The sequence below is a fragment of the Thunnus thynnus genome, chromosome 17, assembly GCF_963924715.1.
Source record: "Thunnus thynnus chromosome 17, fThuThy2.1, whole genome shotgun sequence".
Lineage (NCBI taxonomy): Eukaryota > Metazoa > Chordata > Actinopteri > Scombriformes > Scombridae > Thunnus > Thunnus thynnus.
In genome coordinates, this window is record NC_089533.1 from 21,747,693 (window position 1) to 21,770,776 (window position 23,084).

General features: G+C 39.6%; 3 protein-coding genes across 3 annotated transcripts; 1 reads left to right on the top strand and 2 right to left on the bottom strand.

Annotated features, from left to right (window-relative positions):
* Positions 1-5,476: 5,476 nt before the first annotated feature.
* atp5mf (ATP synthase membrane subunit f) lies at positions 5,477-8,278 on the top strand. Its single transcript, XM_067616253.1, has 4 exons — positions 5,477-5,586; positions 7,233-7,340; positions 7,798-7,914; positions 8,139-8,278. Exons 1-4 carry the CDS (start codon positions 5,571-5,573, stop codon positions 8,165-8,167), a joined length of 270 nt encoding a protein of 89 aa, XP_067472354.1. The 5' UTR covers positions 5,477-5,570; the 3' UTR covers positions 8,168-8,278.
* A 156-nt stretch (positions 8,279-8,434) lies between these two features.
* Positions 8,435-13,715, bottom strand: cpsf4 (cleavage and polyadenylation specific factor 4). The gene is made up of 8 exons (XM_067616252.1): positions 13,280-13,715; positions 13,091-13,141; positions 10,790-10,942; positions 10,593-10,688; positions 10,323-10,416; positions 9,977-10,049; positions 9,688-9,849; positions 8,435-9,457 (listed from the first exon to the last, which is right to left on the bottom strand). Exons 1-8 carry the CDS (start codon positions 13,380-13,382, stop codon positions 9,389-9,391), a joined length of 801 nt encoding a protein of 266 aa, XP_067472353.1. The 5' UTR covers positions 13,383-13,715; the 3' UTR covers positions 8,435-9,388.
* Positions 13,716-16,180: 2,465 nt separating this feature from the next.
* Positions 16,181-22,870, bottom strand: shmt1 (serine hydroxymethyltransferase 1 (soluble)). Its single transcript, XM_067615653.1, has 12 exons — positions 22,740-22,870; positions 21,032-21,152; positions 20,411-20,556; positions 20,172-20,287; positions 19,807-19,967; positions 19,275-19,356; positions 18,821-19,033; positions 18,610-18,723; positions 18,378-18,500; positions 17,838-17,954; positions 17,568-17,678; positions 16,181-16,874 (listed from the first exon to the last, which is right to left on the bottom strand). Exons 2-12 carry the CDS (start codon positions 21,122-21,124, stop codon positions 16,702-16,704), a joined length of 1,449 nt encoding a protein of 482 aa, XP_067471754.1. The 5' UTR covers positions 21,125-21,152; positions 22,740-22,870; the 3' UTR covers positions 16,181-16,701.
* Between the last annotated feature and the right edge of the window lie 214 nt (positions 22,871-23,084).

Consider the following 23,084-nt stretch of genomic DNA (forward strand, 5'->3'; position numbering starts at 1 on the left):
TTGTACTACTGGTACCAGGTTTCTTTAAAATGTTTATGAACCACAGCATGTAAGTAAAGACATCAGTGAGAATAATTGATAAGTGTTCAAATAAGTGCGCTGCCTCTGTTAGCAACTTTGTGAATCTTGTACAAATCCTCTGCCTGCGTTGAACATTTAATACTAAATGTAAATGCTTTGTGTTTAAAAGAACTACATTTACTTTTTCTATCAACAAATACTACTACTAGCACTAGTCTATACATTTTCCGTCTGTTTTGCGTTGTGCACTTTCGTATGCTGCACAAGTGTGACTTCGATTAGTCAGCGTACCATTAGTGCCCATTACATTTAAGTGTGTGAGTGAAAGTGAATGGGAAAGTTTGATTTAGTGGCTAAAGCCATTATCGCTGTTAGGAAATAAATGGTCCCTGTGGAGCGTTTCCACACATATCCTCTTCCTCTCCCTCTTTATCTCTCCATGTCTGTCTTACACACACACAAAGGTTTCCTCTGGGACCTTCATCAGGCCAGCAAGCTCCTTTTAGCAGGCCCCTGGTGATCTCCATATCTCTAATGAGATTATTGTAGTAATAGGAGAGTTGATAAACCCATTACCCAAAAGCCATCCCTCCTGCCTTACTGCCTGCCTGTCTGATATTTTCTCATGTGCTCACTAGTGAGCTCTCGACCGGGACAGAGAGGAGGAAGAAGAGACAGGAGGAGGAGGAGAAAGTGTCATTCATGATGAGAGGGAGCAAGTGAAGAGAAAACATGCTGCTGCCAGAGGAAAAGAGGAGAGAACGGTTGATGTGCGAGGGAGGAAAGAGAGGAAACAGAAACAGTTGCAGATCAGGAAAAAGAAGAATCGCTGACTAGGGCAGAGAAAAGGTGGCAATTGTAGAGAAACACAGGGGATACAATCTAAAAAATGAAGAAGATGATATGAATGAAGGATGGATGAACAGGGAGTGACTGGAAGAGTGGCTGTTAAAAGGTCATGTGTATTAGAGAGCCGTGTGCAGAGACCCCTCCTCCTTTCTGTCCTTTATCCTTCATCTCCCTCATTCCCGTCATTCTCTTTCCGCTGCCAGTTTCTCCTTTTGTACTTACAGTCTTCATCTCTTTTCCTCCCTCATCCTCTTTCAACCCAGCCTGGTCTATTCTGTCTCTCCTCTACTCACCACTCCAACACCCCCCCTGCACAAACCAACTCCCTCTCTACCCTTTCCTCCCTCCATCTCTCTCTCTCTCATTCTTTTTCTCTCTATCTTTCTCCATCAGCTTCAAAGAGCTGTCTTTGTGGCAGACCTCGAGGGCACCTGCCTCTTGAGGTGGAATAAAATCATCCATCCCCCAGTGCTTTTGTCTTTGTCTGTGTGTGTGTGTGTGTATGTGTAGCTGGTACAGACTCCACTGAAGTGCACTGAGGCCCAAGGCAGCACTACAACAAACAAACAAACAAAACACAAAACCAATAAACAAGCAGGTGAACTCTAGTCTACAGGGTCATTTCTATTTATGGGTTTACTCCGTAAATGAGATTATGTTACAGTGTTGCCGGTAACCTTTACAGCCCAAATGAAATTTATGTGCGTGCATGTGTACCTGTCTATCTCTCTGTGGTTGCTCAGTGTGTCAGTCTTCAGATTGTGTGTTTATGGCTCTTGCGTCTTTGAGTGTGTGCGTGTAGGTGTTTTGGGAATCTGCCACCTCTGGAGGCGTGTGCTGGCTTCTCAGTGGCACAGAGTGAGATTGGATTAGAGTCTCTGGCCCACACTGTGTGTAAATCAAGAAGTTGGTTCAACAGAGTGTGTGATTGAGTGTGACCTTCATGAGGAGAGGAGAGGAGTGTTGACCAGGCTGTTTTCTGCCTAATGGACCTTTTACACAGCAGACATGTCATAGCAGGAAAAGTACAGGTGTCATTGATAATGTTAATGGTGGCTGGATTCCTCTTAGTTTCTCCATATTTATGACCCTGTTGTCACTTCCTTGGACACTTGAATGGAACTAAGCCATTGTCAATGTTATCAGTTCCACCTGTGCTTTTCCTGCTTCAACATGTCAAAATGTCCACTGTGAAAAAGGTCTATTGAGCTACATTTTCTCTGACTAGGCGAGTAAAAATGGTTTTGGGCAGCTTTCAATCGTTTAGGCTACAATCCAATAAGTGCAGAGTTTGACAGGAACGCTTTATGACACAACTTTAAAGTGCTAATCAATAATTTTGTATTAACGATGATCACAAGACTACTTGTTTGATAGAGGTCTCTCATAGTGACAAACCCACAGAGAATTATCACCAGACTGGTTCATTGTTTTGGTTTTCTGGCCTGTGGCTCCACTGTTTTGGTTCAGTCTAATTTGTTCATTCTACCGATCAGCCTTGTTTACCAGCAGCGGGCAGCTGTTTTCAGCACAAAAAGCTCCGATACTGTACACTACCTGCCCAGCACAGCAGACAGACACAGTTAACAACTAGCTGGTGAACATGGTGGAGCATATTTCCCTCAGGAGTTGGTGGAGACCAAAACAGAGCTAAAAGGAGAGTGAATATTGGACTTTAAAGGTGCAGTGTGTAGAATTTAGTGGCATCTAGCGGAACAGACTTTGCAGAAGTGGAATATACATAAATATGTTTTAATTAGTGTATAATCATCTGAAGATAAGAATCATTGTGTTATTGTTACCCAGGAATGACCCCTTTACATCTACATAGTGAGCAGATCCTCATTCACAGAGCCTGCCATGTTGCAGCTCCATGTTTCTGCCGTAGCCCAAACCAAACACTGGCTCTAAAGAGGGCCTTTCACGTTTTTCGAGTTTCACAGCCACTGAAGGCTCTCCTACATGCTTGGAGGGGGTGGGGTTATTCAGTTGGCTGCAATCTGCAACTTCACTGCTAGATGCCACTAAATCCTACACACTGGTCCTTTAAATTCATCATGTTGTCAGAAAAATGACTCTAAATGAATGCTAATATTACTAGTGTTATCTGCTGGACGTGTAAATAAGCAACTGTTTGGTAAGAAGTTTGTCATGTCAACTTAAAAGAGAACAATATTTCAATCTTGTGTTCACAGCTTGTTTCCACTGCCCCCAAGTGACCTAAAAACCAGATTTTAGAAGAAGAGGAGATTGACATAGCACAGTTAGGAAGGCTTGATGGCCCAAAACACAATGACACATGCATGATGACCAACAAAAACAAATGTCACTCCAGTTCAATAGCTCTACGCTCAGAGTTTTTTCTTTCAATTATATTCACTTCCAAAGTCATAACTCTGTTTGTAATCTTTTAATAGTTTCAATTTGTTCATATAAGTGAAGGCATTTGCTGTTTAATATGACAATATCCAAGACTTCACATTAATTCTTCAATATAGTAACTGTAGTCTCAGGTTCACCTAAATGCATAGCCTGCTAAAAGAGAAATACTGGAGGGGGGAAACCCTTCTTCAAAAGAAAGCAAAAGACTGAGTTTGTTACACTCAGAAGAGAAGAGAAGAGAAGAGAAGAGAAGAGAAGAGAAGAGAAGAGAAGAGAAGAGAAGAGAAGAGAAGAGAAGAGAAGAGAAGAGAAGAGAAGAGAAGAGAAGAGAGGAGGAATATTTGGGTCAGCATGCAGTAAAGTGAGCTGAATCAATAACAAAGACTAAACCTGGTAAAGATTCATCCATGTTCAACACACAGTATTCATGTATCCACTTATGTAACCCTATACATACACACACACACACACACACACACACTACTCTACCCTAATTACAAAAGATAACCAAATTAGGGAGACGTTGATTAGTAATCAAAATGCATATGCGTATGTGTGTGTGTGTGTGTGTGTGTGTGTTTGTGTGTGTTTTGTGAGGTAGAGAGGAAAAAAAGTGGGATGGGTGTTGGACATCTAACGTCATTAGAGAGAAGAAGGAAAATCAGTCTAATAAAGGAAAGAGGTTGCTGCTCAGTCTTGGATGAAGGCCAAAACCACTACTACACACTAACTCACTGTGTATGTGTGTATGTGTGTGTGTGTGTGTGTGTTTGTGTGTTTAGAGAGGTGTATTGATCCATGGGCGGGTGGAGAAGACCTGAACTGACACAAACACCAGCCTGAATAAGACCTTAACTATATCTTCAGGTACATTATGTATAGCAGTGCTGCTGGCTGTTGTGCGGCTCATTGATCGGCTACTTTCTCTTGAAAAATGATTCCTCTGATAGAGTGTCTGGAGACCTTGAGAAATACAACAGTGTAGCAAACCCTTCAGGTCACTATTTCAAAACACATAAGATCTGACACTCTGTGAGAGAGAGGTTTAACATGGGGCTTTACAAAAACCTGAGGTAGTATCAGAACACGATATATTTACTTTCTTATTCTACCCAACTTTATATATCACAATGAGTGATGCATATTCATTCGATTAATTTTTAAGGAACAGATTTAATATGGAGAGTAATGTTTGCTTCTGCTGTGACTGTTTTGTTTCCTTCTTGATCATGAATCCATATACTTCATAGTAACAAATGGTCCACAAACCTTTTCAAATATATCCTGTTTACCTTGTAATATGTAACCTTCTCTAATGGGGGATGTAATAGCGTCTCCCATTGTTGGTCTTTTAGTCATTTTTGTGTGTGAGTCTTTTGGCATGCAAAAAACAAATATCTATTATTGTTCCATTTTGATAAAGTTGTGTTCTTCTGAATACAACCATAAAGGACCCTTAGGATCCATAAGAATGCTGTTAGAAATAACGTCCTCCACTGTATTTCTCACTTCACCATTAAATTTGAATACAGTAACACATGTTCACATTAACCAATTACATTCGTATTCAAAGCAGGATTTTGTGACATCACAACTGCTGTAGTTTGGAGGCCAATCACAGTCCAGTATCCATTTATACAAGAGTGATGTGGAAACTTGAAACCTCCAATAAACATTTCATTTGATTTTTCACTTTGTTCATTCAAATTTATTTTGGTTATATATGCAAAACTTAGGAAAATGGCTACTAATGTACAGATTGATGTATCTGATGTGATGTTATAGTTTGTGTTCAGTGGGTTGGATAGCAATATTACCTATATAATTCAGCTGCTGATCATTTTTGGTAAATTCAACAGCCATAAATCTAAATGGTCTGGTTCCAAACCTGCTTTCATCCGTTTATTGTTGAACACAAACAGTATGGCACCTTAAGTGATGATAGATAGCTAAGAAGAAGAAGTTCTGTTTTTTGTAAAACTGTTGTTGTACCTATTTGTTGTGAATAAAGAAAATTTTGCAAGAGCCTCATGTTTTGGGGGGGGAGGACAAAACAAAAAAAATACAGTGAAGTAGTTTTATTTTGTCCAGTAGTTTAGTTTTGGAAATGAAAAAAGTGCACATTCACTAATTTGTTGTTACTCCAGATATTTCTTGTTTTGTGCAAAAAATGTGACGCTTGTAAATCTTTTTGGTTTCATTTCTTCTGCTGCCCTCCAGCGGATAGATTTAAAGACTACATTTCCACCCATAATGCACTTCGTCCTTTTATTCCCATCATTCCCTGCTGCGACCAAGGACCGTCTGCACCAGTCAAGATGGCGGATAGACCAGGTAACGTAGCGTGTCCTCTGCTGAAATAATCATATATTTTCTTTATTATGTGCTTTGTTGTCGGTTTCTATTAGCACATTTTCGCAGAGTGAGTGTGTTTTTGTGTCTGACGGACCGTTAATGAGTCAGTTGGAGGCGTTTGTCTGACTGAAGGCCGCAGTCAATCCTTTGAGTCACGTCAAGGACTTTGCGTGTCATTGTCGGCTTTACTGTCAAAACTCCTCTTCCAGCCGCTTTTTGACATTTAACTGTGATAAGAAACTTTCAATTTGACTCGTAGTTTGCATAAAGCTGTCACAATTATGTTGTTGCATTTTTTTTAATTATGTAACGGTTTCTTTTGGCTATAAGTTAGCTTGCACGGTAGCCTGCAAACACAGACCGCAAACTCTTGACAGTTGGTCAATTTTAAGTCTAAAACAAGATGAAACTGTAGAAACAAACCACGAGAGGCTGTTTTGCTTTGTAATGATAAATAATGCACTATTCATTGTAGGTTTATTATAGCTACACACCTCTGGTGAATAGAGTTGCCTCCGGAGGTGGAAATGGCCCAGTATATCCATTAAAGACACGTTTTACGACATATTATAATACTCTGCTTAGGATAATAAGTTGCGATATGGTTTTTCAACCAAAAAAGTTTAATTACCTTGTTCAAGCATTTTTAAATGACATCTACTCCTCTTCCCTCATCGAAAAAAACATAATGTGTGAATATACATTATTTTTCATGTTAAAAGCTTTAATTGGATGTCTCCTACTTCACTGAAGAGCTATTTCTCTGTTTTGTGCCCTGGAGGCTTAAAGTTTCCACATCATACTTTTGTAAATCACATATTGGACCATGATGTGATGTCTCAAATTATGCTTGTATTTATATGTATTAAACTGAGATTTAAGGCAAGCACAAAGGAATTTTTCCACTTCAGCAGATGCATATGAGAACAAACTCTGCACAGTGAAGGTCAAACATACAACTGAAGGAACAAGACACATGTTTGAGTTGAAGGAGACTTTAGTATGAACACATCAGAAGTGCTAACAATTTAAGGATGAGCAGTGTTACTTTGTCTGGACAAATTTAGAATTAAACATAAACCTGATTCGATGTTTAATAAAAAAATATTGTACAACAGCTTCACAGTTATGAAGAACCTGTTGCTTTTCTTCAAGTCAAAGTGTTACAAAAGGGATATTTGATTTTGGTTCAGGTATTTAAATGGGGCATAATCTCAGACTCTGCTAATTTGTGGGCAGAAAAGGTTAATTATTGAAAAAATAACCAACACATTTATAATTAACTTAAATGTTGCAGCCTCATTGGTAATACTTTATATACCTCCTTACTTTTGCTGAAGTGAATGCAGGAGTTTTACAGCTGACATTACTTTAGTTTAAATCATCCACTGGTTGGTGACAAGCACCTGCTAAACACAATGAAGTAGATGTATGACACGACTGCACTGTGGTCACACCAGGTGTTAAGCTCGATATTTTACAGCAGCTTCGTAGCCTGGGGGTCAAAGCTGTTTATTTGATCATTTGAGGTCTAAATCAGAGCACACCACAAGAGCTACAGCGCGTTTTTCTCATTATGGACAATGTGTAATCTAACTGTTGTTGCCTTCTCCGCTTATGATTAGTTCCCGTAGCTGAGAAGCGGCTGATGGATGTGAAACTGGGAGAGCTGGGAAGCTGGCTTGGAGGTCGAGACTTCACTCCCAATGGCATCATCTCAGCCGTCCGCAGGGGTGAGGAAACCTGTTCTGACTAAAACTGTGTTCAATAAAAAGCTTTTTACCTTCTTTTACAATTAGAAGAAAGCAGTTCTGGTTTTGTTTCCTTCGCTCCAGTTTCTATTACAAATACTGGAGTTTTCAGTTTTCACCATTGCTGATTTATGAAATACAAGCCTTGGCAGATATCTTTGAAACATCAATCACCGTTGGTTTGAGAAACAGCAGCAGAAAGAATGTGGTGATACAGAAACCTCATAAATCATGAACAGAGACGTTTAAATGCGATCTTCTATCTTTTTGGAGGCAATAACTATCAACATATTTGAGAGCGTTAATTTATGAAACAAGATGTCAAATGTAGTTGACAAATGGTGGGAAAGTGTATTCACTTGGATACTGCACTGCACTATGTCGTCATACTGTTTTGAACTGTGGTTTATGCTGTTTTTATTGCCTCCTTCTCTTCTAGGCCACGACAGATATTACAACAAGTACATTAACGTGAAGAAGGGAGGCATCGGTGGTGTAGCCATGCTGCTGGCTGGCTACGTGGCCCTCAGCTACCTGTGGGAATACGACCACATCAGTAAGAAATCCCTACTTTGTTTACCCTTTGTTATAAATGTCAGTTTTGAGCCCTGAATATACTTAACTCAGCCACTATTTTTCATTTTGTTACTTATTATATTCTAAGAGTAAGCCCCTTTTGCACTTCAGTGTCTCAAATTAGCTACATAGATCACAGATGAGGAAAGAAAAATTACCTTTTAAATAACATTTTAACATCCTTCGCTTCGTCTTCTCTTCTAGAACATGATCGCTGGAGGAAGTACCACTGAGCTCCCTCAGCAGCCATCAGACCTTCAGGGTTGAAGCTTCCCCTGCTGTTTCTATTCTCAGCTTTGTGTAGATATGTGACTGTTGTGACCAATAAACAATACAAAGACTTACTGTTGGATGTCATGTTTTGGGTGTGTGACAAATATGGGATGAGTTAGTGATATAAAGCTGCATCAATCGTTACAATTAACTATTAGGAGTGCAGATACTTTATAAACAGTGGCCACCTCAATAGTGTAGTAAGGTGGGAATGAAAGTATAACAGGTACATCTGTAACAAACATTTATTTGTACACACTGTACAGATTGTGAGAATATGTTCAGACTGTATCCACTGTCAGCAAAATAATGAAAGTAATCCTCTGAGATACAACTTGAGCTGAGCTGCTTCACCCTCCACGTTTCCTTTAAGTTAAAATATGTGTATTCAGATTTCAGAACGCAGGGCCTCCACACACACACAACTGGAGAATAATGAACTATTTCCAGGATTTCAAATGTTTGCAAAAAACCACAAATATGTAGTTGAGGGTGACAAGTCTTGTTTGACTAATGCAATAGTCTAAATTTTAGAGGTTTTCAGATAATGCAAGGTGTACAGAACCCCATTCAGAGTCTGATTAACTACAACAGTTTAAAGTACAAACGGCCATTTACATTCCTACTGGCACTTATCACATTTCTGTGGTTTATTTCACTTACACTGTCAGAGATTTACTCAGATTAGCAGAACAGGAACAGTAGTTAGGTATCACAGATGCAGTCACATGACCTGAGGAAACAGGAATATGCTGTAAAAAAAGCAGCAACATGTTTAAGCTCTGCACCTGTTTCACTGGGTGCCTGTTTTTTCAGAGTCGGTGTTCCATACAGTACAAACATAGAAAACTTTAGACTAACCCGCAAGTCAGGTCATTCAACCACAGCCACACAGATGGTGACCTCAGTGTCTTTTTTTTTTGCTTGTTGTCATTTTCATGTATCCATGTTTTTTTTCTTTAAGAGGCAAAATACCGAAAAAGTAGCTATGTTTATCTTCCCTCCTGCCTGTGTCTGTATGAAACGACACACACAAGAGCGGCAGTTAAAGTCTTTAAGTTGAACTTGAGTCTTTGGAGCAGAGGGGCTTCATCTCTTCAGCTACTCTTCCTCTCATCTCCTCTGCTCACATCAGGGAGGCGAGCTACAGCACTGCGGTGTTAGGACCTTGAGACTGAAGGTTACTGTCCACTCAGGAAGGCGAGGTGGCCTTTAGTGCATTTGTTGGCGTAGTGGCCCTTCTCTCCACACTACAGACACAGGGGAGACCAAAAAAAAAATGAAGAGATTAATGGCTTTTTATTAAAAGCAAAGGAAAGCTGGAAATAGTGCAGAAAAGACAGAGTGTGTGTATGTAAAGTACAAATACACACCACTGAACAAAGAAAAGGTAACAGATGCCAGTCTCGTTATTTACAACCAAAGCGAGAGTCTGGTGTGTACAACAGATTTTGAGCAGACAAACGTGCAGATGAATCACCTTGTAACAGGTGACCTGGTCCAGTGGCCGAGGCCCTCTGTTGGACGTCATGTTATTTTGCTGAGCACCGGCGTTCATGACGTGGTTCTGCGGCCGCTGGCCTGGACTGGAGTTGGTCAACTGGATTAGAGAGAGCGAGGAGCGGCCGATGGTAGGCACAGGCTGCAGGAGGAACCCAGCAAAGAGAAACGGTTTGTTCTGCTGTTCAGCAACAAATTAGCATGTAGACGTGCATCTAGTATAGTCTAAAAAAAAAAGAGTCTCACAGTCCCATCCTAGTAGCTCTTACCTTTGTCTGGTTCTGGGTTTGTTGTGGTAGAGGAGGCTGTTCAGAAGCTCCCATCGGCAACTCAAAACGGGGACTGTGGAAGAAGATCTCACTGTTAAATCTGTGTAACTGTAGGGTGATGTCACCAATTATTTTTATTTCTATTGCTGCCTCTGTCTTTTGTCTAAAGATAATTATACTACTGTAGATGACATTTCATCCGATGAATAACACACAGAGAGAACTATCCCTAATCACAAAACTTAATGCTGAAACAAGTCATAAGTGGCAGCAAAACTGTCTCTGTTTTGACTGTTTTACTTGCACATTTCTATTATGTGGGAATCAAATAAAAAAGGTAACATACTGCATAAATTTACAGGATTTTCCCTCTGGACAGAAGCCCACCAGGTAATTCACACAGATCACCCTCCTTGTGTGTCTGTGTCTGCAGTCAGGACCTGAGACAGGAAGTCAGGGACAGAAATATAAGAATAATGCAGATGGACAATGAAAAATTGAGGTTTTTTTGCTGCTGATGCAGAAATTCGAACCAGCAGGAGTATATTTTCTGCACATTTAGGAGGTGTTAATATCATTACTGCTGGAGAGTTTATGTCCACTACTGAGCACCTACCGTGTTTGCAGAAGCCTCGGTCGTACCAGGGGCAGTCTTTGATCTTGGACTCGGGATCAATGTGCAGGAACGGACATTCCTTGTTGCTACACTCACCTGCGAGGGTCAACACACAAATAAAATCAGCCAGATGCTGATCAACAAATACAGCCACTGAGCTCATCTGTGTGATTTTGTGCAAAGTAAAGTCAACCAACCAAATTTGGAGTAAAAGTAGCATTCAGGCATCTTGGTCATGTCGTACTCGTGGAGAAACTCGCACTGGTCTCCTTTCTTACACAGTCCTCTGAGCCAGTGCTTACACACCACCGTCTTCTCTCCACTGATGTGACGGAACGGACACATCCCGCCTGTGAGTGGAAACAAAGATACAACACAACACAACAGAATTAAGTATTTTCCATTTTCCCATGCTTATGCCTGAAAAGTTTGACCTACCGGCATCTTGAACATGCATCCATTAAGATGAAAGATACACAAATAGGGAATTACAAGCTTGTGTGGTCCAGAAATCATCACATGTTGGTATCTTCTTCTGTGTATCAGGTTAGGTTTTGTGCTACAACTAGGACTTGGTGCTGGATTTATTACCAGTAAAGGTATCAATGTAAATAAAAAAGAAATATGTGTTACGTTGCTATCAGTGGAAGTATTTATGTGCATCACAATCTGAAAAATTCGCTAACTACTTATAGGGCAACTCTAGTTTTACACATAAGGTCACTTTACTCTTATTTAAGAGTTTAGGAGAAAATAACCTGGATGAAATCACTAGTGTTATCTCAGCTTGAGCTTGACACTTTATTTAAATTTAAAACAGAAAGCCTGCGTTACCAACTAACAACACAGAGTTTGAGACATTAGCCGGGGGTCGATCTTCATGTCTTTTGAAAGGTAATTTGTTCATTTCCACTTATCAGAACTCAGTGCTCTCCTGCAGCCACACTGAGGCTGTATGTGATGGTACTCAGTTCTAATTTAAAGCAGTCACTTCATGCTGCTCCTTTTGTAATAGAACTTTGACACTGATATATTACAGTCTGAGATATTGGGAATTTCTGACAGCAACTATATCTACCACTTGATGAAAAGAAGTGCTGAAGTGTGAACAAAACAATGGAAAAATGGCAGCAAAGGTGCTGCCAATGGCAATGGTAGATACTTGTATCTAATTAGAATTCAATATTAACGCTACACTATATTAACTCACACATTTGATTCAGATCATTAAACAGTTTGTATCTGGTTTCACTTCTTACTGAACTGCTCTAAATATGTAACTCCACAAAAATAGCTGAATTAGACTTTTTAACTGATGTGACTTCATGGATAGCAGTATCTAAAATAATGTATCAACACTTCCAAGTCAGAGAAACTGGAGGTTTTCCTGTTCTTCCCATTCTACCGGCATTGCTCAATATGCATACGCAGTATAACGAAAAGATGTTATTAGTTGCATTATGACAAATGTAAGATCCAGGGAGGTTTGGAAGATCCTTTACTGCTTGACAATTATTTTTCCACCTATCTCTTGTGAGACCTCCACCTTCATGGAAGTTAAAACCTGTGTAAAGGAAAATCTTTTTCAACACATTATACATGTTAAAAAATAATTGCTGAAAACATGTGAAAAGGCTGAACTATGTAGTACTGGATCATGGAGTTTGAGCATTAAACTGTTTTTCACCATTTCTGTGTTCAGGATATTTTGAGTGGGTCCCCGGCCAGAGGGAGAGCATTTACAGAGCAGCGCTTCACCAAAAAGCACTGCTTAAGAGGAAATGTTTCCAAGGGTGACGGCCACAATGAAGCTGCTTTTCAGCAGAGAAGTGAGTAACGTTAAGTTAACCAAAGTCCATTGAAAAAAAACGACAATTTACCATACAGATGATTGGTGATGGTTTACTTGTTAACTAGTCATTTAAGTTACATTTTTAGTGAAACGAATCCACATTTACCTACAAAATATGTGCTGCATTAAACAGTGGCTCCTAATATTACTTAATTTTAAAATATCATCCATGTTGCTTGTCTTACACCTACAAACAAGACCTATTTTAAATTGTGTATTTTTATATGGGAGTTTGGTACAAGCATTGATAACTCAGAGGCTGTTCAGTTGGCCAGTACTTTCAGAGGACACGCCCCCAGTGTATCACAGCAGAGAATATTGCAGATTTTAACAGGATTTTGAAACTTAATTTTATATACTTGGATGATTTTTTAATCATTAAAATTTGGCTGAGTGGTTAATAACACATTTTTCTGTGTTTTGACAAACTCAGAACACATATTTATTATTGCTTTACACGGACTTTAAATATTAAATTGTTGGAATATCCCTTTAAAAAAAAGTCAGTTCTGATTCTACAGAATTAAAAATGGCAGTCAAGTGTATGTATGTAGTTATGTGCTTCATGTGTGACAGTAGTGTAAATGCCCCTAAATAGTTAGTCTGAGTGCAGAGCAGCTGAAATGTTGTCATGTTGTGTTTTTACCTTTTATACACGCTGCTCTCATGAAGAACTCACACACAGCAGAGCCGGACTCTGTGGGGACATAAAGGGGTTTGGATCACACAAACACGAACAGAGACACCAACATCCAGATGCTAATGTCCACCTGTAACTCTGATCACAGTTTCCCAGCTACAGCGGCTAAGCACCAGCTAGCATCCGAGCACTTACTGTCCATGCCGGGGAAAGGCAGCGGCTGCGCCCCCAGCTGCTGCTCCACAGCGATCTCCAGGTCAAACTTGATATGATCCACGTTGGCCAGTAGATCCTGCATGTCTGCTTTTGGTTTGTCGTGCTCCCGTCAAGAGAAATGTCAGCTTCGGTTAGTTAGCTTGGAGTTGAGCCTGTTAGTAACTTCCTTCAGCAGCTAACGCAGCTAGCCGGGCTAACCGACGAGCTGAAGACAATCAGCGAGCTTCCCGATGTAGAAAACACAAGGAGCTGCTGCGTTTTGTAGCTTTCCCGGAGCTGTTTTATTAAGTTTGGTGTATAAGTTGTTTGTTTGTCACGGAGCTGCTTATAATAGTGGATGTGAGGATGAGAGGCGCGCAGATTGACCTCTGACCTGACGGAACAAGGCACGCAGAGCCCTTCTTCTTCTTCTTCCTCTTTTGTCTAATGGCTGTTGGCAAACAGCTTTTAGGCGCATTACCGCCACCTTCTGGTTTGTAGTGTAGATAACAACGGTTACTACACTATTACATTAAATTCTCCTATTAATTCCTGTGTTTCCCACAAATCTGAACATAACCCTGTACCCTACGTCACCTGAACTCCTCTGCAACATTTCTCTAATACCACGTGTCATGTGATTCCTTTGGAGTGCAATTGTAAGCGTCTGTCGCTATTGTTGACATCTAGAACAGTATAAAAATACATGCTCAGACTAAAAAGATCCCAGAGTAGTTATGTACATTTGTGGCACATTACTGCCTCTCACAGTTCAGTGCTAGATTGCAGTCTGACCATTTTCACCTTCTGGATTTACCTAACAAGCAATGTGTTTTACATAAAAACAAACAAACAAACAAAAAAAACACAGCAAAAAATGTGCTTGTACAAAAACATACATACATACATACATACATACATACATACATACATACATACATACATACATACATACATACATACTGTACATACATACATACATACATACATACATACATACATACATACATACATACATACATACATACATACATACTGTACATACATACATACATACATACATACATACATACATACATACATACATACATACATACATACATACATACATACATACATACATACATACATACATACATACATACATACATACATACATACATACTGTACATATATGCTGAGTTCATTTAAGAAAATGCTTGACTGAATAGCAAGGTGTTTAGTTTGCTTTTAAAAGAACTCTAAGTTCAGCAGGAAAACGCTTCCATTTTTTAAGTGCATACATGCTGAATGCCATCTCAGCAGACTTAGAAAATGCTGTAGGCACATGTAGGAGATTTATTAGCATGTCTGACATGTATTGTGGAGCCAGACCATTAAGTGCTTTGTACACCAAGAGGAGAATTTTGAATTGTACTCTGCAGACAACAGGTAGCCAATGACAGTTTTGGAGGACACGAGTTATGTGGTCTGATCTTTTTGTCCTAGTTAGAATTAATCAGTCCAGCCTGCTCATGACAAGTTTCTCTAAGGTCTCTTCAATGCCCTTTCCACAGTCTCATTTCTCTCCACCTCTGAGTCTTGTCCAACAGAATTAACAGCTTTACAATTAGATCAGACACCTAGTTTGTTTTCCATAAATGGCGTCAGAATCTGAGCATATGACTGTTTTCTGTGGTTTCACCTCCTCAATTCACTGTAATGCACAGATTATTGCTATTAATTCCATTCTAAAGACTGAACACCCTCAGTCTATCCTTCATAATTTGAAGGTCCAGATATAAGAGACAAAGCCAGATTTCCTTATCAGGCCTTTTCACCACCTGTATAAATCTGAAGGTAATTTTCCCAGTTGTGTTTTAGTTTTTCTTTCACCATTTCCAGATAGGCTTTACTGTCCTGTGGGTAATCCTGTACGATGGTGAACCTTGAGCAGTGTTTAGTAGTCAAAGTTACAAAAAACAAACAGGATTAAGACAATGTTGGAACAGTGTGGTCTCTGTCTTCCGCTGGACCCTGGACTGAGTCTCTCCACCTGTTTGTTTCAAACCAGCAACAGTCCCAGACCAGCGCAGGACGATGGTTATTTACAGTTGTTTGTTTATCTTTCTCTTAGTTGTTGATTCACAAAACTTACTAAAGTTTTATTCATTTATTTAATCAGAAATGTAACTTTTAACAACTATCAATATAATAATGTAATAAACATAAACAAATAAACATATAGTTAACAAATATTTTATTTATCATATTAATTTACTGTATATATAACCAGTGTAATTAATAAATGAATATTTTTCATTAACCTATTGTTTTATTGTCAAATTGCCCTGAACACACACACACACACTATATATACAGCAATTTGACCAGGATTAGTTTATATTCAATTAAATATATTGAATAAATGTATGTAATATTGTAATCTCTATGAATAAAGTTAAATAAACATAAGCAGTCTGCTGTCACAGTATATTTTATTTGGGTTAACTTTTACTGGCTCCTATTTAAATCTCATCCTCACTTATCATGCAAGCGTCTCTCAGAACTAAATGCTTTGTGTAAATTCAGGGTTAAGCGCATTAAGACAGTCAGCCGATTCTGTTTAAACAGGAAAGACTAAAAATAGAAGCTTTATATTATCTAGAGACATGAACAGAAGGCGATGTACTTTGAGATGTACTTTATATGTAGTGAGAACTTTGGGTGCTGTGTGTTCCTGAAGATATTTTCATTTCATCGTGAAGCAGAGTATTTAACTATCAACTCGTTCAATGTTTAATCTCATGCTGAATTTCTTCATAACAGTCTGTTAATATTTCTATCAAGAAAGGAACATCCCATTTGCAGAGATCTGCAGTCAAACTAAAAGATCACAAACATAAGACTTCGATTCATTCGTTATAGTTAACAATGGTAGTTTTATTATGTATCAAACTGTATATGTGCATACAGTGTGTAACACAGGACGCTCATTTATGAAACTAATAGTCACTTTGTGCTTCAATCTGCAGTGCTGCCTGTAAGGAAACGTTGAACTTGGAAACTCACTACAAAAGGAAGTGGAGATTGCTTTCAAGATTAAAGCTTAAATGTAAATGTAACATCTTATGTTGACAGTTGAGAAAAAAAACATGAAACAGCGAAGGTATTATAGCAATACTGAACAACTAGAGGACAATGACGTCTGCTCATCCACACACAAATCTTTTCATTGAGACAAGTCTGTTCCGAGCTGTAATGTTGTCTATCCATGACTGCTGTGAAGTCACAAGGAAGCGTCTTGATATGAGCTTTGACAGATTTCATAGGTGTACACTTACAACAAATATACACACGGAACAACACACCACCAAAATTGGTATAATAATGTTTGCAATAATCAGTAGTCCAGCAGCCATCAGTGTCAGAAGCTCCACCCTTTACAGCTCAGGTAGGCCAGGCATGGGGAAACGACCAGCGAAAGCCTCCACCTCTGTCCTGATCTCAGATACCCGCTGCTGGAACTTCTCTCCCTGGGAAAGAGCCTGAATGAACTCCCTCAGAGGGGCCTTGGGATCCAGACTTCTCTGCACCTCCAAGGTCAGCTCAATGCCTGTAGGATAAAGAAGAGCAGTGAGGGCTTTCAGATTGAAAAGTTTCTGAGGATTTTATTTTTTCATCATTTTGGTTTGGTGGATGGGTTTAAATATGATGATGTCCAAGCTTCAGTTGCCGATACTATGGAGAAGAAGCCAGTCAGAGGCGGGAATCAAAACAAAACACTGCACCATAGTGGTTGAATTAATTCAAAATTAAAATCAGAATCTCAAAATGAACTTCATAAAACTGCTAAATGTGTTACCAAGTTTCAACAAAGTGTCATTTTACAAATGTGCTTCTTGGGAGTTGTTTCTGACATTTTTAAGTTAAAAAAAAAAAAAAAAAAAAAAAAAAAAAAAAAAGCTGGTTAGCTTAGCTTAGCATAAAGATTGCCTGGTTCTGTCCAAAAGTACCCAAATCTGCCTCCCAGCACCTCTAAAGCTCATTAATTACCATGTTTTATCTGGTTTGTTTAATCCATACAAAAATGAAGTATAAAAATGACAATTTGTGGTTTTACAGGGGTTAAGTTTGGTGTGCTGCATAGACAGGGGAGTGTTTGATACTCAAAAGACATATTGGGTGCAGTATCACTTAAAGCACAGATAGCTGAATACCTTATCACCCCTTCATTGGTCTGGTCACCACAGTTCAAACACTTTTCTCAGAGAATATCTCAGAGATTCTACTTTTTTTTTTTTTTTACCTCTGTGAATGAACTCAGCCACCTTCTTGAAGTCATCTTCCACCAAACCTCTAGAGGTCAGAGCTGGAGAGCCAAACCTCAGACCACTGGGGCGCAAAGCGCTCTTATCCCCTAAACAAAGAGATGTATGTGAAAAGTTTAGAATGGCGCTCTGAAGGATCATTAACAATGGCAACATTCACAAAGGCAAGGGTAGAAATCACACACACACACTCTACAATGCAAACAAAGCTGCATGTATCATTGCATATTAGTGCTACAACACACTACCTGGACAGGTGTTCTTATTACAAGCAATAGCACAGGCTTCCAGAACCTTCTCAGCCCGTCCTCCATCACTTCCTTTGTTGCGCAGGTCCAGCAGGATCAGATGGTTGTCAGAGCCGCCTACACACAGAGACACAGAGCATTAAAAGACATAACACAGACCATGATGCTATAAATCTGCTATCAAAGGCTTTTTTCAACTAAACCACCAGTAAAAACAATAAATAAATTATATATATATAATAAATCATGCATGCTGCGTCATCACCCCTATTTTAAACAAATATTTAGGATTATATAAGTTTTAACTGTTGTCATCTGAAACTAGATAAATAGAGGTTCAATAGGGATGTTTACATTAACGTGAGGCTGTCATAATAATGAGAACTCAATATATATTATTCACTAACATCAATACCTCCAAATGCTTTATATGAAGGAGGAAATAAAGGAATGGATGTAATAAGTTATTGTCATCATTTTTTTCTCTATGGTGAAGTTTCAATTAAACTTGTGCTTGTGGAGTGGCACTGCAGCACTTACCAGTGACGATCTTGTACCCATGGTCAATAAGGCTACTTGATAGAGCTTTGCAGTTTTGAAGAACCTGCATCTGGTAGGCCTTGAACTCTGATGTCATGGCTTGTTTGAGAGCTACAGCAACACCTGTGAAAAACATGACCTAAATGAGATAGACGCCGGCAAAATAGAACAGCTGTTCACATCAAGCTGAGAGAATAAAGGCAAAAGGGAGAAAAATGATGACGAGGTGCACCTGCGATTGCATGGTTGTGTGGTCCTCCCTGCAGCCCTGGAAACACAGCCTGATTGATCAAAGACTCCAAGTTGTACAGAGTCTCCTTCCCCTTTGCATCCACACTCCGCACACCTGGAGGAGAGAAACAGAAAGACAGACAGAAGGTCAGATGGAAAGCAGATAAGGCAAGAGGTTTGTTTTTGAAAAAGGCGTCATATTCCATTTCTACCTTTCCTGTAGAATATAACTCCAGCGCGGCAGCCGCGCAGCGTCTTGTGTGTTGTTGTGGAAACAATGTCACAGTACTCGAAGGGCGAGGGCACCACTCCAGCTGCCACCAGTCCGCTGATGTGAGCCATGTCTCCCATCAGATATGCACCATTCTCATTAGCAATCTGCCTCATGCGAGCGTAGTCAATGTTGCGGGAATAGCAGCTTGTTCCTGGAGGAGAAAAAGACAGAAGCGAATATGTATAATATTTTTTTTCCTTCTTCTTTACATATACAGCTCCTCTTTGTTTTTACAGGGAATAAATGATTTGTTTTAATGTGGGACATATTTACAATCTTAATAAGAAGACAAAAATGAAAGACTCAGTTCAGTTCTTTGGTCTAAAACTAAAATTTTACCCTAAAAACTAAACAAGCATGCACTGTCTTTGTGTGTGTGCGTACTAAAAGACCTGCAATGATGAGTTTTGGGTGGAAGAGCCGTGCGTTTTCTTGCAGTCTGTCATAGTCAATGTAGCCAGTTTCTGGATTCACCTAAAAACAGTAGATCATGTCATTACAAATACACCAAAACAACACAGTTAAATTACTTTTATTCTATTACGTTTCCAATTTAGCCCACATTTTATAAGGAGCCACAGGCCAACGCCACGTGCACATACTTGCACTAATGAGGGAAAATGGAGGCAGTTTGAATTAATCTTGTTTAACTTCGTCTCCAGAGTCAAGATGTAACTACTCCAAATATAAAACGTCTTTCAGAAAGCCACTTTTTAAGCAACAATGACCCACTCTAAATGATTCTTTATACCCTGTCTAGGAAAACAACATTAAGATAAAAAGGATTTTATGAAGCACACAATGACAGAGTTGTAAAGTAGCATCAGATACAACAGAAATGTTCAAATGCCATTAGAATAATTCAATGCCAAGTTCCCAACTGCCTGAGCGTGCATCGACAATTTGCATGTGACTCTTATGTACCTTGTATGGCATGGACTCAAAGAAGATGGACGTCGCTGAGATTTTCTTTTTCTCAGTCATGAAGCCGTGTGTCAGGTGACCTCCATCAGGAAGGTCCAGTCCCATGATCCTGCCATGGGGTTCCACAATGGCCGTGTAGACGGCAAAGTTGGCTGGCGAACCTTTACAGAGAAGCATCAACAAAAGTATGTCAAGTAAGAGAGAGGAACAAGGAAGACGTTGCAAGACATGAGGAGAGGAGATGGAAAAAGCGAGGAGTACAGAAGAAGAGTTTGAAGAGTGAGAAAGTACGTTAAAAATACTGACATCAGTCAAGCCCTTCCCCAAGCGTTTCTAGTTTTAGATGTTAAATTAGTATTTGATACCTGAGTATGGCTGCACGTTGACGCCCCATTTCTCTGAGTCCAGACCGAAGGCCTCCAGCGCCCTCTTCTGACAGAGTCTCTCCAGCTCGTCAACATGCTCCGTACCACCATAGTACCTGAACACAGGGATCATGCAGATTATTACAACTTTATTTGTTATCTAATAATAGGTAGGATACAGCATGAATGCATTCCTGATATTTAATAAGTAATTCGACAAACTTGGTCGATCCTTGTACCTCTGTCCAGGATATCCCTCAGAGTACTTGTTGTTCATACAGGAACCCAGAGCCTCGAGAACAGCTCTGCTGGCAAAGTTCTCGGACGCTATCAGCTCCAGACCGTAAACCTGCCTGTGCTTCTCTTTTTTTATGATGGAGAACACCTGAAACACAGACGTACACAAATATTATTCAGCGGACAAGAACATTTTGTTACACAAGCTCTATAGTGCAAAAACACATCATTTATTCTGTTCTACACTCATGTGGAGAATTATTTGTGATTAGTAGCTGCTCTCAGAGTCTGACTGCAAATGCAATAATGAGATGGGAAAAGTCTGGAGATGAAACGACCAGTTGGTTAATTGATTGAGTTCCCGGCCTCTCATATGAGACGATGTGCTGCTTTTCTCTTTTTTATATGACTGTAAATGAGTGCAATGAATGGATTAATCAATGATGAAAATAATCTTGTTTCAGCTCTAGAAAGTTGCAATGTCGACACCAATCCAATGCACAAAACTCTCATTAAAACAATATTCTTGAAAGAAGTTATTAGTACTGTTTATCCCACTCCAGTCTTTTGTCTATGTCCTTTATGTAGATAAACTTTATTTGTAAAATCCACTGAACACAAACCTCAGAGTCGTTGATGGACAGAGGCTCCAACATCATCTTGTTGTGCGAGTCCCATGTTTCCTTGCTCACACTGTGGCCGTTTGTTAAAGACATGGTCGTGGTTTACCTGGTAAGTGGAGATCTAAAGAAGAGGAAGAGGATAATTCTTACGTTTATTTAGAGACTTGATAAGAGTCACAAAAACATACAAACATAAATAAAGAGTATTAAAAAGTTGAATTAAAGGACCAGTATTTAGGATTTAAGGGAATTTATTGGCAGAAACGGAATATCATATTCATATGTTTTAATTAATGTATAATCACCTGAAAATAAGAATCATGTTTTTGTTACCTTAGAATGAGCCCTTTATTTCTACATAGAGAGCGGGTCCTCTTCCACGGAGGCCACCATGTTGCACCGCCATGTTTCTACTGTAGCCCAGAACAGACAAACCAAACACTGGCTTTCGTGTTTTTCATGAGTTTTGTGGCCTCTGTAGGTTCTCCTACATGCTTGCGGTGCAGCCCCACTGAATGCGTCCAATTCATATAAAACACCCCGCCAGTCGCACAGCTGGTACACACAGCTGTTCAGAAAGTAGATGGTGCCGCAGCTTAATTGGCTGTCTTGATGTGAGCACTGTTTGAATTTTTGAATTTATCCCGCTCACTCGCCGCACCGCCAATTCAGGTCTGTGTGTTTTGTGTAGCGAAGTAGTCGCTTCAAATAGACAATGAATGTGTGCGGATTTTGTCACCAGTCAGTTTGCATACAGTGGGGCAGCATCATCTGAAGGGGAAGAGGATGGGTACTCACTTTGTTGCAATCTGCAACCTCACCACTAGTTGCCACTAAATCTTACACACTGGTCCTTTAAGTGAACTTTTTTTGACCTTTAATGAGGCTGAAAACTATATTGGATTGTTGTTATCGTATTGTCTTTTTAAACAATATACAATGAGTGCTGCTGACAATCTGCCATACAGGTCCATTATCACAGATCCATTTTCATAGATCCATTATCACAGCCCACAACCTCAGACAAAGGAGTACACATCAGCATCTCTGCTGTCTGCAGCTGCGTTGCAACACTCCAGCGGTGGCGTGATGTGGCTCCATCAGTTAAACTTTGAACCATTACATAGACAAGATAGATGAGCAACTGAATTGCAAAACCTCTCATAACACAGACTATGATGTAACTTGTATAATAAGTTCATTACTCCAAGAAGCCAGATCTTTGCCCGCCGTATTAACACTAACTTACAAAGGGTAAATATTTATCTGGTACTGCTGGTCTGGTTTACAAAGTTACTGCAGGCCAGTCAGCCGTCTGTCACATGAGTTTTATTACCTTTATCTGCTCTGCTCGACTGACCCAGAAAGTTGGCAACAAGGGAGTTAACACAAACAAAGCAGTAAGTGGACTCGTTTGATAAACTTTTAGAGTGAGCTGAGCTGTAGAAATGTACCACTACTGTTAAAGATATAAAGTCATAATAACTGCCCGCTTATCTGACCTAAATTTCTACCTTTGAAGGAAACAAACAAGCTGCCGAATGTCAACCGAGCAAGAGCCAACAAATACACAAATCATGTCAAATAAGACTTTCAAACGCAAAACAGAGGTTAGTCGCTTTTAAAAGTGTATTTCTAGCTGCCAACGTGACCCGTAGTTTGTCGTGTATATAAGTTTGTACATTGTTAGTACCGTTAACAAACTCACCTGTCGAGAAGAGACTCCCGCCGCTGGCTGTCAGTTGTGAAACTAAAATCTGTCCATGAGGCTACAACAAAAAAAACTGCGTCTTCACTGAGGATAAAGTCCGCCAAACTTTCCACCAATCACATCGCTTCTTCTTCCTATTCTACGTTTTTATTGGCGGTTGGCAAATGTCGCATTACCGCCATCTGCTGGATTTAAACTAAAATCTCCACTGACTAAAACAACAATAACATCCGCGTCGTTCCCACCATTTCCCACTCTGCTGTAGCTGCAACAACACCCAGAAATCTCCTTGTTGCAGCTACAATTAAGTCAGTTTTCTCAGATTTTCTTTCTACTCCAGCA

Excerpts from the sequence above, each read along its gene's own strand:
- atp5mf (XM_067616253.1), top strand. Across the intron at positions 7,341-7,797 it reads CATCTCAGCCGTCCGCAGGG|GCCACGACAGATATTACAAC; the intron begins GTGAGGAAACCT and ends CTTCTCTTCTAG. Across the intron at positions 7,915-8,138 it reads GTGGGAATACGACCACATCA|AACATGATCGCTGGAGGAAG; the intron begins GTAAGAAATCCC and ends CTTCTCTTCTAG.
- cpsf4 (XM_067616252.1), bottom strand. The coding sequence starts at position 13,382 with ATGCAGGATCTACTGGCCAACGTGGATCATATCAAGTTTGACCTGGAG. Across the intron at positions 10,943-13,090 it reads GAGAGCAGCGTGTATAAAAG|GCGGGATGTGTCCGTTCCGT; the intron begins GTAAAAACACAA and ends TTCCACTCACAG. Across the intron at positions 9,458-9,687 it reads ACCAGGTCACCTGTTACAAG|TGTGGAGAGAAGGGCCACTA; the intron begins GTGATTCATCTG and ends CTGTGTCTGTAG.
- shmt1 (XM_067615653.1), bottom strand. The coding sequence starts at position 21,124 with ATGTCTTTAACAAACGGCCACAGTGTGAGCAAGGAAACATGGGACTCG. Across the intron at positions 20,557-21,031 it reads TGTCCATCAACGACTCTGAG|GTGTTCTCCATCATAAAAAA; the intron begins GTTTGTGTTCAG and ends TCTGTGTTTCAG. Across the intron at positions 18,501-18,609 it reads ACACAACCATGCAATCGCAG|GTGTTGCTGTAGCTCTCAAA; the intron begins GTGCACCTCGTC and ends TGTTTTTCACAG.